Source organism: Chenopodium album, chromosome 9, assembly GCF_948465745.1.
Source record: "Chenopodium album chromosome 9, dcCheAlbu1.1, whole genome shotgun sequence".
Lineage (NCBI taxonomy): Eukaryota > Viridiplantae > Streptophyta > Magnoliopsida > Caryophyllales > Amaranthaceae > Chenopodium > Chenopodium album.
In genome coordinates this window covers 24,231,003-24,250,119 of record NC_137842.1, presented here as the reverse complement: position 1 = coordinate 24,250,119, position 19,117 = coordinate 24,231,003, and the positions used below count along the sequence as shown (strand labels likewise).

The following is a 19,117-nucleotide window of genomic DNA, read 5'->3' as shown; positions in this document are numbered from 1 at the left end:
ATAATGGAATACAGCGTGAAAGGGGAAGCAAAGATAAATGTAGACAAAAGAGGGTCTTTTTTTGCACTGGATTGATTGTGTTTGATTTTAATGTGTGATTTGGGTTCACCTGATAAGCAGGATTGTCAAATTACAAAGCTGGAAAGCCATGTTAAGACATTAAATCAAAGGCAGCACCCAAGTATTTTTCAGGATTGTTTGTGTTTGATTTTAATGTGATGTCAAGTGGTATCTAAGAACTAGAATATGGCATTTTGAATTGTGTGTGTAGCTACATAGGATTTTGAATGTGTTGGATTGAAATATTTCAAAAGAACACTTCCCCCTTTCACTGAAATACCAGGATTCAGGAGGTTTCGCCATTAATAACACCTCCCACATGGATTCTGCTTTATAGTCACCTGCACCTCCATGGTCATATTTACGTAACTTCAAATTCAGGATCATATCAGCTCTGCCCATGTACAATGAAAATGAAACCCTGCTATTGTTTTAGGATTGCAGGAAACCGAAGAAATGAAACCCTGCTATTGTTTTAGGATTGCAGGAAACCGACGAACTAGACAAGGGATACCTATACCTACGCCATCTCATTAAAACCCCAGCTAATATACCACATTAACCAAATTATGGTAACACTAATAAAGATGTTTTCCAACTCCGCCAGTGGGTTTCCCGCTGCCAGTCCCAAGCCTGGATAAAGGAGGAGGGTTACGGTAGGCCAGTGACAGCCAGTATAAAACTTCGTCACATCCCATGACATGAGCCAAACAGATATTTTCGTGGGGGCGTTCCCTACTCAGCGACGCGCTGCACTTCCTAGACCCGGGTGTAGTGATAAGTATGCAAGGGTTGCTAGGTCGTCGCCCAGAAGCGACGCGCCACATTGCCCGAGTGTGGTGTCAAATGAGCAAGGGCGTGCCATTGGGGCGTTCCCTACTGAGCGACGCGCTGCACTTCCCAGACCCGGGTGCAGTGATAAGTATGTAAGGGTTGCTAGGTCGTCGCCCAGAAGCGACGCGCCATATTGCCCAATTGTGGTGTCAAATAATCAAGGACTTGGAGTTGGGATCAGGAGGGAGCGTGGGAGAAAAGAATTTAGTTTGCGGATTGGTTCTTGGAATGTGGGGTCTCTTACGGGAAAATCAGCAGAATTGGTAGAAGTAATGAAAAGACGACGCGTGAACATCATGTGCCTCCAAGAGACAAGATGGACAGGAGAAGGAGCTCGAGGCTTGGTTTTGGGGTATAAGGTATGGTATGTTGGGCAAGAAACGAGCCACAGAACAAGGAATGGTGGAGCTAGGAACGGAGTTGGTGTGGTTCTCGATGAGAGGTTGGCAAAAGAGGTGATCGAGGTCTATCGGAAGAACGATAGGTTGATAAGGCTGAAGTTGCTATGTGGCAAGGAGATTGTGAATGTTATCAGTGCTTATGCTCCCCAAGTGGGTTTAGATGCAGAAGAGAAACGACAATTTTGGGAGGACCTAGACGAGGTGGTGCAGGGTGTCCACCACTCAGAGAAGTTATATATTGGAGGGGATCTAAATGGGCACGTTGGGGCGAGCCGAGATGGCTATGAGAGTGTCCATGGAGGCTTTGGGTATGGGCAGAGGGACGCCGGTGGTGAAGCTATTATGGATTTTGCCCAATCATATGATTTAATTTTGGCTAATACTTGGTTTAAGAAGAGGGATTCACACTTGATAACTTTTCGGAATGGAGCAAATGCAACTCAAATAGACTTCCTGCTCACAAGGAGCATAGATAGACAAAGTTGCATAAACTGTAAGGTTATCCCAGGGGAGAGTGTGGTCACCCAACACCGGCTATTGGTAATGACTATTCGTCTGAAAGAGAAGGCGAAGAAAAAAGTTAGACAAGAAGAACCAAGGATAAGATGGTGGACCCTAAGGGATGCAAAAGCTAAGGTTTTTACAGAAAAGGTAATTGAAGAAGCGGATTGGGATGGAGAGGTGGATCCGGACATGACCTGGTTACGAATGAAGAACTGTTTCCTAAGAGTGGCCAAAGAGGTCTTAGGGGAAGTAAGGGGAAGAACTTCGGTACAGAGAGATACTTCGTGGTGGAATGAAGAGGTGAAAGCAGTAATTAAGCAAAAAAGGGAATGCTATCAAGCCTTAGGAAAATGTAGGAGTGATGAAACCTTTGCAGCGTATAAGGAGGCTAAGAGTAAGGCAAAGGCAGCTGTTCGCCAAGCAAAAGAAAAGGCATATCAGGAGGTTTATGAAAAGCTTGATTCCAAGGAGGGAGAAAGGATCATTTATAAGATGGCAAAGAGAAGACAAGAGGCAAGGAAGGATATTGGCATGGTGAAGTGTGTCAAAGATAAGAACCAAATGGTCCTAGTGCAAGAGGAGGGCATCAAGGACAGGTGGAAGGGGTACTTTGATGAATTATTTAATGGAAGTAATGGAGTTGTGATAGGAGATACCTCTATGAGTGATGAAGAAATCAACATGGAGTATGTGCGAAGGATTAGGAGAGTAGAGGTGGAGATTGCACTGAGGAAGATGAAACCTAAGAAGGCGGTTGGCCCTGATGGGGTACCGATAGAGGTGTGGAGGTGTTTGGGTAAGATTGGTATTGATTGGTTAACAAACCTTTTCAACAAGATATGGACGGCTACAAGGATCCCACAAGATTGGAGGAAGAGCACCTTGGTCCCGGTTTATAAAAACAAAGGAGACGCTCAAGATTGTTCTAACTATCGAGGAATTAAGCTTATGAGCCATACTATGAAGTTGTGGGAAAGGGTGATTGAACAAAGGTTGAGGGCATGCACAAGCATTTCAGATAACCAATTTGGTTTTATGCCTGGGAGATCTACTATGGAGGCAATCCATTTGATAAGACAAATGATGGAGTTTTATAGGGTAAAGAAGAAAGATCTTCATATGGTCTTTATTGATTTAGAGAAGGCATATGACAAGGTGCCAAGAGAGATACTTTGGTGGGCAATGTTGAAGAAAGGTATCCCACGAAGGTATGTAGACCTAGTTAAGGATATGTATCGGGATGTGTCAACAAATGTGAGGACATGCGGAGGGTTGACAAAAGATTTCCCTATTACAATCGGATTGCATCAAGGGTCTGCATTAAGCCCTTTTCTTTTTGCAACGGTTCTAGACGAATTAACTAGACCAATTCAAGATGAGGTTCCATGGTGTATGCTGTTCGCAGATGATATCGTTTTGGTGGATGAGACTAAGGATGGGGTTAATGTCAAGTTGGAGCAATGGAGGCAAAGGTTGGAATCTAGAGGGTTTAAGCTAAGTCGGAGTAAGACTGAATATTTGGTATGTCGTTTTGGCACTCAGAAGGGGACAAGCAATGAAGTGGTGAGTTTGGATGGAAAGGATTTGACCATGAGTGAATGTTTTAAGTACCTAGGGTCGATCATCCAGAAGAATGGTGACATTGATCAAGACGTGACCCACAGGATTAAGTCAGGGTGGCTTAAATGGAGAGCGGCCACGGGAGTGCTATGCGACCGCAGCATTCCCTTAAAGTTGAAGGGAAAATTCTACAGGACTGCCATAAGACCAGTGTTGCTCTATGGTACAGAATGTTGGGCTTCTAAGAAAGAGCATATTAAAAAGATGGAGGTTACGGAAATGCGCATGTTAAGGTGGATGTGTGGAAACACTTTAAGAGATAGAATCAGAAATGAGGTTATTCGCAAGAAAGTAGGTGTGGCGGGCATTGTAGATAAATTAAGGGAAAATCGTCTGCGTTGGTTTGGACATGTAAGACGGAGACCCGAGGGTGCACCGGTGCGAAGAGTGGAAGAGTGGGACCATGGAGGGGTTAAACGAGGAAGAGGGAGACCAAAGATGACTTGGTTGGAAGGAGTGAGGAAGGATATGAAGTGCATGGATTTACGTGAGGATGAAGTTTTGGATCGTAAGGGATGGAGGAGAAAGATTTATGTTGATGACTACACGGAATAATCAAATTTGGTTCATGTTAGCCGACCCCACTTTTGGGATTAAGGCTTTGATTGATTGATTGATTGATTGATAATAAAGATGTTTTCCATCTAATTTTAGTTTATGTGTTAAAAAGATGCAAATATATTCCTCAAATGCTTTCAGCTTTTCCCCTCCCCCAATCACCTCCTTCTACCGAAATTACGGACATCATAGAACTGATTAAAGCTTGATTTTAGCAGGATCAAACTTGATTATCCTTTAATTTTATCATTTTTTTCTATATAAAAATTCTTCAAAACTATCAAACTATACATGAATAAATTTGATTAAACTATCTCGAAAAATACATAATTTTAGGGATATTTGATTTGATTCAACTATCTCGAAAAATACATAATTTTAGGGATATTTGATTCAATAATCAAATTAGGCTCATAATTTTCTTCTGGTAAAATATCGCTGGTTATGATGTTTCACAATCTTAGAAATTAGAACCAATAGTTTAGATTTTCGAACCCTAAACTTAATTAAATTAGATTAGATCAAAGATAAACCCTAGATTGTGAAATTGATATGATGATAACCAAATCAAACAACTTACCTAAGGAGCTGCTTCAATGGGGGATACAAGCAATAGAAGGCGCCGTGCGATTCAACGGAGAACGTGAACTGCGCTTCAATGGAGAACGTTCAGTGCGCTAAAAATGGATATCTGAGAGAGAGGTAGGGTTGGAGGGCTTGTAGCACTATTAAAAGCCAAGACCCGCCACAGTTATAAATGGGTTAGATCCGTCTATAACAAATAAATGGGGCGTATTTTTAATAATCATCTGCTCCCTCCGTTTTTAAATATTTGCTCCATTTCTCTATGTGCGGAGTTTTAGAAGAAATTGGAGAAAGTTTTAAATATAGAGATAGTGGGGTAGTTGAGAAAATAAAAAATTGTAAAAAGCAAAAGTAGTGGAAGAATAAGAAGAGAGAGAGTATTATGTTGGGTCCACGAAGTGTGAGAAATGAATTAAATATTGTAAAAGCTTTCCAAAAAAGGAAATGGAGCAAATATTTAAAAACGGCCGAAAATGGAAAGTGGAACAAGTATTTAAAAACGGAGTGAGTATTATTTATGTAACATGGCAGATTTTTAAAAATACGGAGTACCTGTTTTATATAATCATATTAAGGGCCCGTTCTTTAGAGCTGCTCTGCTCTTGAAATCTGCTCTACTTTGCTTAAAAATAATACTTAATATTAAATTATTATAATAATAATTAGTATTTAATAATAAATAATTAATATTTAATAATAATAATTAATATTGAATTATTATAATGATAGTAATTAACATTTAATAATAATAATAATAATAAATTAATATTTAATAATAATAATAAATAATAAATATTTAATAATTATAATATCAATAATAATAATAATAATAATAATAATAATATTTTCTCAAAAAAAAATAATGATAATGATAGTAATATTAATAATAATACTAATAATAATAATAATAATAATTGATTTTTTATAACAAAAATTAATATTTAAAGATAATAACTAATATTTATATATACTACTAATTATTAATTTTTAATAATAATAATAATAATAATAATAATAATATGAAATATTACTATTTAATAATAACAATAATAAAAAAAATTAATATTTATTTATAATAAAATTATTAAAAATTAATATTTAATAATAATAATAATAAATAATAAATAATAAATATTTAATAATTATAATATCAATAATAATAATAATAATATTAATATTTTCTCAAAAAAAATAATGATAATGATAGTAATATTAATAATAATAATAATAATAATAATAATAATTGATTTTTTATAACAAAAATTAATATTTAAAGATAATAACTAATATTTATATATACTACTAATTATTAATTTTTAATAATAATAATAATAATAATAATAATAATGGTAATAATAATAATAATAATAATAATAATAATAATAATAATAATAATAATAATAATAAAATATATGCTCTGCTCTGCTCTGCTCTACAAAGAAGCTCAAAAGAATAAGGCCAGGATTATTAGTTTAAGGCACATGTCATGCACGATAAGTCTAATTTTAGTAAGAAAATTAATTCTATTCAACAAATAAAATTTGATAAAACATACAAATCAAATATATAGAAATTATAATGTCATATTCTATATTAATAGGCAAAGCAAAAGAACTATCTAAAAATGGAATTTTTTAGGCTGCCCAAACTCGAGAATTTTTCTACCGGGACTTGGTTTGATCAGGTCTAGTGGCTATATTTGTAAATACTTATTAATAAATGCATTTTTAATAAACACAAAAAATCAATCAAACACCAAACTAAAATCTCCACTAAAACTATTTGCAAAACTGCAAACATACACAAAATTATAAATATTATATCCCCTTTTATATCTAAAAAATCATTTGTCAAACACAACTTTTATTTTATAGCTATATGTCTATTCTATACTCTATAAATCTTTAATTTGTGATAATATGTATGTATAGTAGTAAAATTCGGAAACAAAATTGTAACTAATTTATATATATATAGTTATATTAAATTAAAATTGAAATAAAATATTTGCTAGCTGAGGTATTTGAAAATAAATATATTTATAGTGATATTTTAAAGTAATTTTTATAACATATATTATATGAATCAATTTATTATTACTTTTTTGGCAAAATTTAAGAATGCTCCATTTAAGAATGTATATAGAATAATTATGAACACCAAATAAAAAGGAATATACATTTGTCATAAAGATAATATAAACGATTTGGAATGATATTATTATAGAATCAAATATTAACCAAATAAAAAAATTAAAAAGGAAAGGGGAGTTTTGGAGGTAAAAAAACAGCACCGGAATGTGACACATGTCACTCTTGGTGTCTGTTTTAGTATTAAGTTATTGATGATTAAATGTAACGATAGGATATTCACAAATTTTTAGAAAATTTAAAGGATGAGCTTCAAAATAGAATTTTTCATAATATAAAGATATTGTTAGGCCTTGTTCGCTTCACCTTAAAAAAAATATCAAATAAAATTAATTTTAGTTCAGTAAAATTAATTTCAGTTCAGCAAAAATAATTTTAGTTCAATAAAATTCAGTAAACTTAAAGAAGATATATAGTAGAAAATTAGTAAAAATAATTTCAGCTCACTAAAAATAATTTAAGTTCAGTAAAAATAATATCCGTTCGGCAAAAATAAGGTGAAGTGAACCGGGCCTTAGTAGGAAAGAAAAATAATACTTTGTAAAAAAGTTGTATAAGTGGGGTTGGTAGGAAAAAAATAATAAAATATTCGTAAAAGTGTGATTAATGGATGAGAGAAATTATAAAATAACATTGGGTCCTTACCAAAAAATAATAGTGTTGCAATTATTATGAAACTGCCGAAAATGAAAAGCGTTGCATTTAGTACAAAACGGAGGTAGTAGTTTTTTTTTAATCTTTTCATTTCTCAAATACTACGTAATATTTTCACATACCAAGGCTTATACTCCATATTTTATTACTTGACTAGGGATGTCACGCGCGCGCGTTGCGCGCGAAGCAATATAGTGTTATTAGTGAGTGAGGCCGGAAGTGTGACTATTTTTTCTAGTATGTATGTTTTTTTAATGGACATTGTTAGTGAATGTAGAACCAATGGTCGTTTGGAGCAGGTTTCAACTAAAAATGAGTTAATTTGGCTAATTTAGAGAAGTTCACTATATCAAAAACAATCGTTTTAAACTTTTGATAAAAGAGCTTTTTTCAAATGGCTGATATTAGCTCAGCAATATAAACCATGAAGCCATCATAATTAGTACATAAATCTTTCAATCACTGAAACAACTTTTACCTTATATTATTGATATGCCAACTGAGATTACAAAACACAAAAATAAAATGTAGTTGATAGCTGCAATCTAGCCCCATTTTGATTATCACACGTAAAAGGCACTGCCATATAAATTAAGGTTTGTTTGGAAAGTGAAAGAATAGCAGGGGCCATTATTACATCTACCCTCTTCTCCTCTTCCTCAGTGTAGGGAACTTAAGAGTAAAGGGTAGCAACAATCACCTTATTTCTTCTGGCAAGCTCATGTCCATTGCTTCTTTGACCTCTGACATGAGCAATAAGGTGATATTATGGGGTTATTTTTCTCATCTAGGTATACATCAGTTGAAGTAAGACTTCCATGAACTATGCTCTCTTGGTTATGAATATAGTTCAGTCCACGCGTTACTCATATCACGATCCTCCTCGTTGGCCAATCGATCGAAGTTTCTGGTCCTCAGGCTGCAAAAAATATCCCAAATAATATGAATATGGTCATAATTTAGGAATTAAGAAAGTATATCACCAAAATTAAGTTTCAATATGAAAAATAAAGTTCACAATGAAGTATTAGACTATTAAAGATCAACATATACCATCACCTTAGTCATATAAAACATCCCAAATTATATGTACAAGGTCATAATCTCAGGAGAGTGATCACCAAAATTAAGTTCAACATGAAAAGTAAAGTTCACAATGAAGTACTAAGACTATAAATTTAATATATATACTATCAACTTAATCATATAATACATAACCTGGCATATAACATACATAGTACTTCAAAAAAAGAAGACATGAATCATAGATATTAGACTTGCTTCTTACCATAAAGAAAGTAATTAAGACTGATTACCCTTAGACATATAGTCAAAAACAGCAGCTTAGACAAGATCTTCTCTACTTTAGGTCCCAAGTAATAGGTCCTAAGGGGAAGATGATTCGGGTGACGAAATCCTTCAAAGTGCAGCAACCTCTATCTCAAACTCTTTTAAAGTCTTTGCAAGCTTCTCCCTAAGCCTCTTAGCCGCGACTTGATTTCCATCCTCGAGTGTGGCCTTATACACGATTCCGTAAGGGCTCTTCCCCATTATCTCCGCAGTTGTATACACTTTGCAATTGCACACATCAAATCATCAGCTATAAACACAAATGGTCCATCAAAGATAATCTTCAACACGCTCAGGCAACCATGGGAAGTATGTAATCATCAGCTGTAAATACAAGTGGTCCAGTTTCACACGCTCATTAGACATGGGAAGTATGTAATCTTGTGATCGTCAACACTATTTTAATCAAAAAAGAAACCTTATCAATATGACTATTTCACCTACAGACAAACATGATACCTAACACACAAATAAAAAGGCAGAGCACTTCAATACTTGGCTTATGATTGTCCGGTAAATAGGAAAGTATTTGTATATGTCAACAATACGCAACTAAGAACTTGTGGGGAGGGGGGGAGGGGACATGTAAGTTCAAGCTATAATACTTAATACACTAGTAGAAAAAGTGTTATTTGTAACGCCCTAATAGTAACTGACATAAATTATGTTAGTTACAAAAAGAGTACTAATAACTGGCATAGATAGTGCAGGTTACAAATAAATTAGTATTAGTAACTGGCATAACTAAGGTTAGTTACAAATAGTAGGTTAATGATAAGTTAACCAACTATTAGTAATGGGCATAAAAAAAATGTCAGTTACAAACAATAAGTCAGAATTTATTGACATTATTAATTGTAATGGGCTTTATTAAAGTCAGTTACTAATATTAGCTTGCACCACTCACATTCACTTGTATTTATTTATTTTAAAAAAAAATTACGAGTAGTTGTAGTCTGGAGTAGTGATAGACCACTATCAGGTATGGGCTCGTTGGGTCCATACCGGGGGTAAAAATGTAATTTTGCGTAATAATTCCTATGCTGTAAAAAACTAGTCTCTCTCCTCTTAATAGCAATATTCAACTCCATAATAACTGTATAGAAATCAACCATAACAGTACACAAATCAATAATAACAGTATACAAGTCAATAATAACAGTATACAGGTTGATAATAGCTGAGCACGGACAACCAGTTATCGTCGTCAACTTCGACCGAACTCTGAACTTTCATAAGTGATGCGGCCAATTGCTGCTTTGGCGAAGAAGCGAGTAGCAGAAACACGGTCGCTAGAAACACTAGAAGCTGATGAAGTATTGAAAGTTATAAAAGCCATAGAAAAATTGAAAAGGAAATTGGGGAAAATTGAAAATCAAATTTGAAAAATTAAAAGTGAAATTGAGGAAAAGGACAAAAGGGGAAGAGAGAGAAAGAGGAGGGTCTGCACTCAGCAACATAGAAGAGAAGAGGGGAAGAGAGGGAAAGAGGAGCTGCAACCCAGAAGAGAAGAGGGGAAGAGAGAGAAAGTGAATTTTTCTTTTTTTATAAATATTATTTTTTTATTATGTTACTCTTGTAGTCTGCGCTTCTTTTACCTTTACTCTTGTTTTATTTTTTCCCACATATAAACCTGCAATTTTATCACTCCTTTGAAACTGCTCTGATCTATTGCTTCTTCCAAACTATTTCATCAATAATATCAAGGTGCGCCTTGATTCAAATGATGAACCCTAAGTTTGGTGAAATTCTTTTAATATTTCGATTCTAGTAGTCAATCTTGTTTGGGTTTGATTGCTTATAATATTTCGTTTATGTCGTTTTATTGCTGAGGGGGTGGCAAAATTACGTATGTTTGGCCTTTCTATTGGGGAGCAAGAAGGGGAGGAATTGGATGTCCAGTTACCATTGGGAAGCAGGATGGGAGGAATTGGATGTTCGGCTTTGGGTTTGGGAAGGGAAGGGGAGGAATTACTTGAATTATGATTATGCTCCACTTTCTCTCTCCACCGCTCTTGCTTTTCTCTCTCCATTTGACGGCGGCGTTTTTCCCCTTTACTACTACCGACTAATTGATCTCCTCCTCTTCCCTTCTTCAGTATTGTAGTGTTCAGGCTACCACCAAAGCGAAACTGTTTTCTTCGTTCATTCCACCCTTTCAGGTATCTCTATACTTACAAGAGTTTCCTAATTCTCCTCTTAGTTTTGAATTATGTTATTTTCTCTGTTTTATATCAAATAAATTTTCTGGGGTTTTTGAAAGCGTATTCTTTTTCTCGGGTTTAGCTGAAATGCATGTCAATAATTTAATGTGTTTATATATGAAAATGGGTTGATGGGTTTGTATATGGAGATGATTTGATGGGTTTATCTCGTAATATTAAATTCTGAATTAGGATTCTATATGTAAAGTTATCAATTACCATTTGCTTGGGTTGATTTGTTATTATATTTATTGGATTGGTATTCAGATATTAAATGTTCATATGCTTGGATATTGTTAGATTGGTTGCCGAATTGCCACTGAATGATTGTTGGAGTTGATCAAACAGGTCTGTCTTACTTAGTTTTACATGAACCCACGCACAAACCCAATTTCTACAAATAATTCTTAGTGGAAGTTAATGTACCAAGACTGAGACTTGTTTCATTTTTTCTTTGGCTGTGATTATGCTTTGATCTCTATTTATAACATTTCAGACTAAAGTGTCTTGTGAGGTGACGTAAATCCAAAAGACCAGACAATCACTCATCAAAATTGCTATCCCGAGGTAAGTTACTAAGCTACTTGTGTTTATATATACTCTAATGTTACAGTACATGACATCTTTAGTCTCCTGTTTTTGAAGCTTCCTTGCCTTTTTCTTAAGTCAATTCTGCATTTCCTTTTTGATTTTACATAGCTCTGTAGTTTTCTAGTTATGAGTGGATATGAGTTTACACTGCTGTATAATGTTCTATGAGGTGTGTCTGACTTTAGTAGTACATACTAAATGATATGTATCTGTATTGATTAGATGGTGAACTTTTTGGTATTTATATTCTATGATAGTATACCATTAAGGCAATCTGTTGAGATCGAAATCATTAAATAGTGCGTTTGCCTATTTAGTTGATGGCATGATATGGTAGAAGTTATATTCTCCAAAGTTGGGAAGGCCCAAAACCTCTTGATATTGGATATAAGAACTTGAGAAGCCTTATTCGATCGGGGGTTATGTTGACATGATTACTCAACCTGACATTATATTTTACTCTTTCTTCCTCTTTCTTACTCAACCTGTACAAAAATTATAAATGGTTATTGACTCTATTTTTTCTACTTGTGCTAATATTATACATCTTAATTAACTTTATGTAGATATTTTTGTGGCTTTTATATACTTCGGAGCGGTTTCAACAACTTTTCATTTTGTTTCTTTTGACGCAAATTGGTATTATTTAAGCAAGCATACTTCGGAGCTCATCCCTGGTACTTTGTAGTGGTCCTTTTATTTATGAGTTGATTTGTGGCACTGAGAATCTAAGATTAAAGAATTTTCATTTTAATTCCCCGTGGTTATGAAAACTTTCAGATAAGTAGGTATTTTGCTGATCCCCAATATTATTTCCAAGTGAACGATGACTATGTGAGGAACAAGTTAAAGATTATTTTGGCTCCTTTTCTGCATCGGATAAGCATTCTTCACATAGTCACATTATTGGTAATTTTTTTTTTAATTATATTGTCTTGTGTTATTATTCTAAAGTTTTCCATATGTGTCAGCAATGTAGTTTATATATATTCTATTTCTTTGAATCTCTTTTTTGCTGTAGGGACACTGGACAAGGATAACTGAGCCTATGGCAGGCAAAATTTCCTACAAACCCCCAATCTATGACATTAACGCACCAGATCTGTACATTCCTATTATGGCCTTTCTTTCCTACGTTGTGCTTGCTGGTTTTTCCCAAGGACTGAGTGGAAAGTAAGTACTTTAGTTTGCTTTAGTCAATGGTTGTTTGCTATTCAAAGTTTTGTCACCCCTATTGAATGCAGTATAATTGTGGTAAAAGCATTGGATATGATATAATTGGTTATTGATGTTTCAAAATCATTGAATATGATATGATTGTTTGGGATCCACAAATCCACAATCAAATCAAATCATATGATGTAAGATGGGGGTTATTGTGGATTCTGTGAGGTGTGAGTTCTATGTGGGCTGGTCCCTTCTCCTGTGCATAGAAGCACAAATCCTCCTATTAAAGAAGAAAAATTTGTTCATTTCTAATATGGTACTTCTGGGAACAATTTGAGATGGCCAACATATTGATTCTTTATATATTTTATGTACCAAAGTTCATAAAGTATCTTGAAGTTTTCATTTTGAATAAGTGTATTAAGATTGTTTTCACCTTAGGTCATTAGTGACCTAGCCTTCTAGCACTAGTAGAAAAATTGTTATTTGTAACTGGCGAAATTGACTTTTTGTAACTGGCATTGTTGGTTGTGAATGCCACCGTTACAACTAGTGAAAATTATTCGTAACTGACTAATATTAGTTACAAATAATGTACTATTCGTAACTGGCTTAACCAAACGCCAGTTACAAAAAGTCTATTTTCCAAGTTAGAAAGCATACTATTTGTAACTGGCATTAAGTTACGCCGGTTACAATTAGGGTATTATTAGTAGCTGCCAAACATTAACGCCGGTTACGAATAGCATTTTATTTTATTAAAAAAAAAAATTAAAATGGCAGTAGTAGCAAATGCTCTTACTGCCATTACCCACGCTACATTTTTTTTTTTAATGTGAAGATCCATAAATTTTAACCCTACTTTTATACCGTAATAAATACAACGAGTATTAATCTAAACCACGTAAGGTCCAATTTAATCAACATCGATTTACATCATCAATTATAAAATATAAAAAATGATAATACTTGTAAATTACAAATATGTCACCAACTTTCAATTACAAAGGACATGTATGTAATCCTAAAAGAACAGAGTGATAAGAGGCCCCCTACTCTTCTTAGATGATGTGGCTTGTGAAGCAACGTCTTGGTCTGCGGATGTTTGCTCTTGACTTTGTTGATTGGCAATTCATTTCCAATAGAAGAATCAGCTCCAGAGGGCATTAGTGGGTTCCCTGTTATATCACAATCATGTATAATAATTTCCATGTTCAGGACAACAACAATCCTGTAGAAATTATGGCCCAATTATGGCCCAAATAAGTTCTTACCCAACAAAAAGCATGCACAAGTAATGTAAATCACAATGAACTAAGTTCTGAAATTCAGCTCTAAATTCATTTCTAATTTTCAAATCTTAAATTCATCTCTGAATACAGTTCTGAAATTCAATCCTGAAATTCAGGTATGATTTTAGTTCCAAAATCCATGTTTCATTTAAGGAAGGCAGAATGAGAAAGTGTGTGACACACTTAATTTTCAGAAACCACAACTGATCTAAATATTCTAAAGCAACAAAAGGAACTATGGATTGATAAAAATGAAGATCAAAATATAATGCACAAGATAGGATCCAAATATATAGATACAGAGTTGTTATATGCAAAAGATTAACTCACAAACTGTATTGTATAGTATCTTCACTTTGATTTTAGGCCACTGATTTCTGAGGGACTTGCTCGCTCTACCATGACTTCATGAGCTGTTTTCTGTTATGTTTTAACCAAAAAAAATTCAAATTTGATATTAAAATTTACATCTAAATTCATCTGCACAAAGGAAACCAAAATAAACTAGTGTCTACTGTATGTAGAGCAAACCAAAATATATATAATATGTCCATTTGGAAAAAACAAGAGTAAATTAAGATGACGACAAAAAGATGCATGTAGAGCAATGAGAGAGTGACAGACTTGACAATTGGAAACCAAGAAGGAGACCATAATAGCCAAAACTAAGTAAGACAAACCTGTTTTATAAATCAGAACAAAAAAATGCAAAAACAAAGTAAGATCGATTTCTCATATACATCAAAGCATATTATCACATTCACATTTTCAAGATTGAATTCTCAAATACATCAAAGCATTCTATACAACAGCAAGCAGAAGATACATAGAGATGCAGAATCAAGCTGATAGTTATCTGACATAAAATAAGGTGCCAATAAACTAATGAATATGATATGCATAGATATGCAACAATTTACAAAGCTTATAACCACAACATTGCAATACAATAGCACAACACATATTCTCTTTGCTCTATCAACATCACAAAAAGCATCATTGCAACATATATACTTCCTATAAACTCACTTCCAAACCATGTTAAATTTGTGTAAAAATGAGATATAAGATTGTTAAAATTGAAAAGCATACTTTATTTAAATTGAATACTATGATATAATACTAAGCAATTGGAGTTGGGCAATTGATCACAAATAACACAAGAAATTTACAATACAAATCGTTAAAAATAATATATTAGAAGTAGAAGTAAGAGACTGAGTGTTTTTTTTTTTTTTTTTTTTGGAAACCCACCACAATTATAAGAATGCTAAAGAAAAATTTAAAGTGAAAATGAAAGGTTGAACCTTGAAAATATAAGGGAGAATTAAGATGATGACACAGATTTAGAGTGAAATAGAATGCAAAAAACTTTAAATTGGACCCTCTTAATTTTAGGGCCATATCCACGTACTTGACCTTGTTGCACACCCTTATCAATGGGGCTGCTATACAGCAGCAATAGAAGATGCGTAGGGATGCAGCCAAAATTAACGAATCTTAACGAGGACGATTTCTTATATATGACAACAATGTGACATGAAATAAGTGCCAATATAGTTCCGAAAAACATGTTCATCAAGAACTTAAACAAGCTATTACCACACAAACTCTTCTTTACACAGCAAAAATAAAGTCCCACCTAATTCCACGAAATAAAAGAGCAGCCAACATTAGCATAAAAAATGGCAAAAAGAAAAAAGAGCATACCTTTTCCTTATGAGCATCAATTCCCATGAAAATCAAGTGCATCACCAAGAAATCAAAAATGAAAAGGAAAAGAAATATTCTTTCCCTTGTGAACATCAGATTACACGCAAGAGAAGAGCAAAGAAGGTAATTTGCCATGTCCGTTTCGGAGAATCCCGCACAAAGAGAGAGGAATGCAAACAAGTGAAAAGGCTAAAAAAAAAAAACTAAAAGAGTTCAATGATGAGGTCGATCCTTTATTAAATCAAACAACATTTTAAGCATATATAAATCTGACAAAGCTCAAAAGGGGTAACTTACTCTATATTAGAAATAAGTGATTAATTAATTTCCATTAAAAAGAATTAGATTGGAGAATTCCTATCACATTCCGCCCCTGACACATTGAATCAATTCTAATCCCATTAACAAAGCTTCTACACCTGATTATTCAACTAAAATTCATCCAATTCGACTATCTCACCACTTTGATTTTACAGGATAATGAATTCTCACAATAACAAAACAAATTCAACAAGAAACTTGTCAAATTCGACTATCTCATAACTAAATTAGATTTAAATTCCTGCAAATTGGATTGTGTAAAATACTAAACAAACTAATTAAGAACAGATTCAAAACAATTCAAAACAAACCCTAGAGTTTTTTCTATCGAATAATAGCGTGTAATTAATCAAAATACATAAATTAGGTGGACATCGAGAGAAAAGAGATCGAATCGAGAGCATACCTTGATATTCTTGATGATGAAACAGGTTTATTTGGAGAAGCGTTAGAGCAATTTTAGAGGAAAGATAAAAGTTGAGGGTTTATGTGTGGGGAAAAAAAAAGAGTTAAGTAAAACTGTAAAAGGATTGCATATTACATCTAATCTCTTTAAAAAAAAAAAAAAAGAGTGAAGTGTGAGTGGTGTGTGCTATCATTAGTAACTGACCTTAATAAAGCCCATTACAATTAATAAGGTTAATAAAGTTGTACTTATTATTTATAACTGGTCTTTTTATGCCCCTTACTAATAGTTGGTCAGCCTATCATTGACCTACTACTTGTAACTGACTTTGGTTATGCCGGTTACTATTACTAATTTATTTGTAACCCGCACTATTGATAAGTGACTTTTATATCACTTTTAGGGTGTTTATTGAGTCGTTTTCCGACTTATTTTTCCAATAATTTAACCCTTTTTATCCTTTATTTCTTTTATTTGCTTATTCGCGTCGTTTATCTTTATTTTGAGTATTTTAGTAGTTTTTTAATAGTTTATAGCTTATTTTCTTAATTTATTTAAATTATCTTATTTTCTATGTTTATATTTTAAGTTTTTAGTTCTTGTTATTTAATAAGTTCCTAGTTTCTCTCATTTTCTTATTTTATTTTATTTTCATGTTTGTTTTCTTTATTTTATTTAATTTCTTTTGATTTTATTTTTAAGTTATTTTTATTTTATTTTATCTTTGTTTTATTTTATTTTATTTTTTTCTCGGTTTCACCTTCGGGTTTGTTTGTGTGTAGGCTCGAGTTCAAGGTCCAAGCCGAGGCTTTTCAATTGCCACCCAACACCAACTCCGCTGGCAGCAACCTACCACAAAAATCACCACTCACCAGCCACCAGCTCCACCTACAACCTCCACCACACTCAACCACAACAGCCGCACACCACCACCTTCAGCCACCCAAACCACCAGCTCCACCAATGCAGCCCCCTTCACCACACATTCACCAGCGCACCACCATCCCAACCACATCCACCCAACACCAACAGCCTCCACATTCACCAAACCACCACCAATCTCACCTTCACTCACCACCTATCACAGCCACAACAACGCCCATAACAACCACCTCACGCAACCACTTGCGAACCACCACCTGAACCACGCAACTCCCCTGATTTCCCTCTCCTCTTCTCACTGACCCGCAACATCAAATCCACACCTTCAATCTACCACCATTTCACACCCCCTATTCGCACCACCTGACTCACGCGCAAACCACCGCAACCAATTCGCCACCTCACCCTACTCGCACCACCTCCAATCCCCTGCTCCCATAAACCGCAGCCAACATCACCAAACAACCACCAGCCCTTCACCCACAATCGGCCACCAATTGCAACCCCAAATCGCCCAAGCAACATCCGCAATTAAGAGCAAATGAAAATCAATCAAGTTCGAGCAAACCAAAGGAGTTCGGTCGAAGTTCAAGTCAGAAACTTTTGAGGTTTTGTAATTTGAAGAGGTGTGGTCGAACACACCCATGGTTCGACCGAACCAACCCCGTAGTTCGGCCGCACCAACCAATGGTTCGACCGAACCTTTTCACGAGCTTCGCGCGTGATTTTTAATGAAAATCGGACGGCTGCGAAGTGATGATTGCTGATGATGATGGAGTATGAACGGTGATGATGATGCGTGAATGGGTGTTTGAATTGGAGCAGCAAATTCGAAAGTGAAGTGTTAAGGTAGTCTGGTGGGGATTTCGTGGTTTGGGTGGGAATTTGTGGGTTTTGGGTTTTTCTTTTTCCTTTTTATTTTATTTTATTTTTAGTTTTGTTTTTTTTGGTTTTTAGTTTAGTATTTTAATTGTTTTAGTTAGTTTTATTTCTTTTTAATTTCTTTTATATTATTTTAGCTTGTATTATAAATACCCTCTTTGGGTTATTTTCAATAACTTTTCTATCAATTTTTTAATTTTTAGATAGATTAGATTAGTTTAGCATATATTTTCTCTCTCTTAGGGTTAGTTTAGGAGTAGTGTAGAGAGAGAAAGCTTGGATTTCCATGGAGTTTTTGAGAGGTTGAAGAAGCAATTTTGTGGAACTTCTTCTCATCTATTCAATGAGCATTTTCTAACTTTCTCTCATCTTTATTTCTTTGCTTAAATCCTTTGTTTTTGCTTTTTGTTTGTTGATTTGAGTAGATTAATTAGTTTATTTATTTAATCTTGTTTTTATTCTTATTTTACCTTGTTTTCCATGTCTTTCTTCATTATGTTAGCTTAGGTTTTGTTCTAGGGAAATGGATGAAGGTTATGTTAATAAATTGAATGATTGATTGTGATTAGTATGGAATTGTTTCTTGATTATTGTGTATGGATGATGCTTTTATGGATTAGAATCTTTCTAGCTAATTGATTCTATGTTCTTAATTGTGCTTTCAATCGATTGTGCGAGAGTGAGTTGGTTGAGAGCCCTAATTTCTTCCATACCTTTGCTAGGCTAGTTGCACGAGAGTGAATTAGTTTAGTAGGATAATTAACATGCTTAATTGTGGGAGAGTGAGTTAAATGTGTTGATTGTTCCTAATCAAGGTCATTTTCATCTAATTGTATGATGTTATTGAATATGTATTGATGTAGTTGGATTTCACTTTCCCTAGTTTTAGTTATTTGTTCTTAGTTGTGTTTAGTTGAACCTCTCTCTATCTCACAAGCTTTCC

At 34.2% G+C, this 19,117-nt stretch overlaps 1 protein-coding gene across 1 annotated transcript; it reads left to right on the top strand.

The window, feature by feature from the left end:
• Positions 1-11,243: 11,243 nt before the first annotated feature.
• LOC145557540 (uncharacterized) lies at positions 11,244-18,881 on the top strand. The gene is made up of 5 exons (XM_081618714.1): positions 11,244-11,268; positions 12,163-12,188; positions 12,292-12,420; positions 12,533-12,684; positions 17,193-18,881. The coding sequence occupies exons 1-5, from the start codon at positions 11,244-11,246 to the stop codon at positions 17,551-17,553; spliced, it is 693 nt and encodes a 230-aa protein (XP_081474840.1). The 3' UTR covers positions 17,554-18,881.
• The last annotated feature ends 236 nt before the right edge of the window (positions 18,882-19,117 follow it).

Excerpts from the sequence above, each read along its gene's own strand:
- LOC145557540 (XM_081618714.1), top strand. The coding sequence starts at position 11,244 with ATGATTGTTGGAGTTGATCAAACAG. Across the intron at positions 11,269-12,162 it reads TGTTGGAGTTGATCAAACAG|CAAGCATACTTCGGAGCTCA; the intron begins GTCTGTCTTACT and ends GTATTATTTAAG. Across the intron at positions 12,685-17,192 it reads TCCCAAGGACTGAGTGGAAA|GCTCGAGTTCAAGGTCCAAG; the intron begins GTAAGTACTTTA and ends GTTTGTGTGTAG.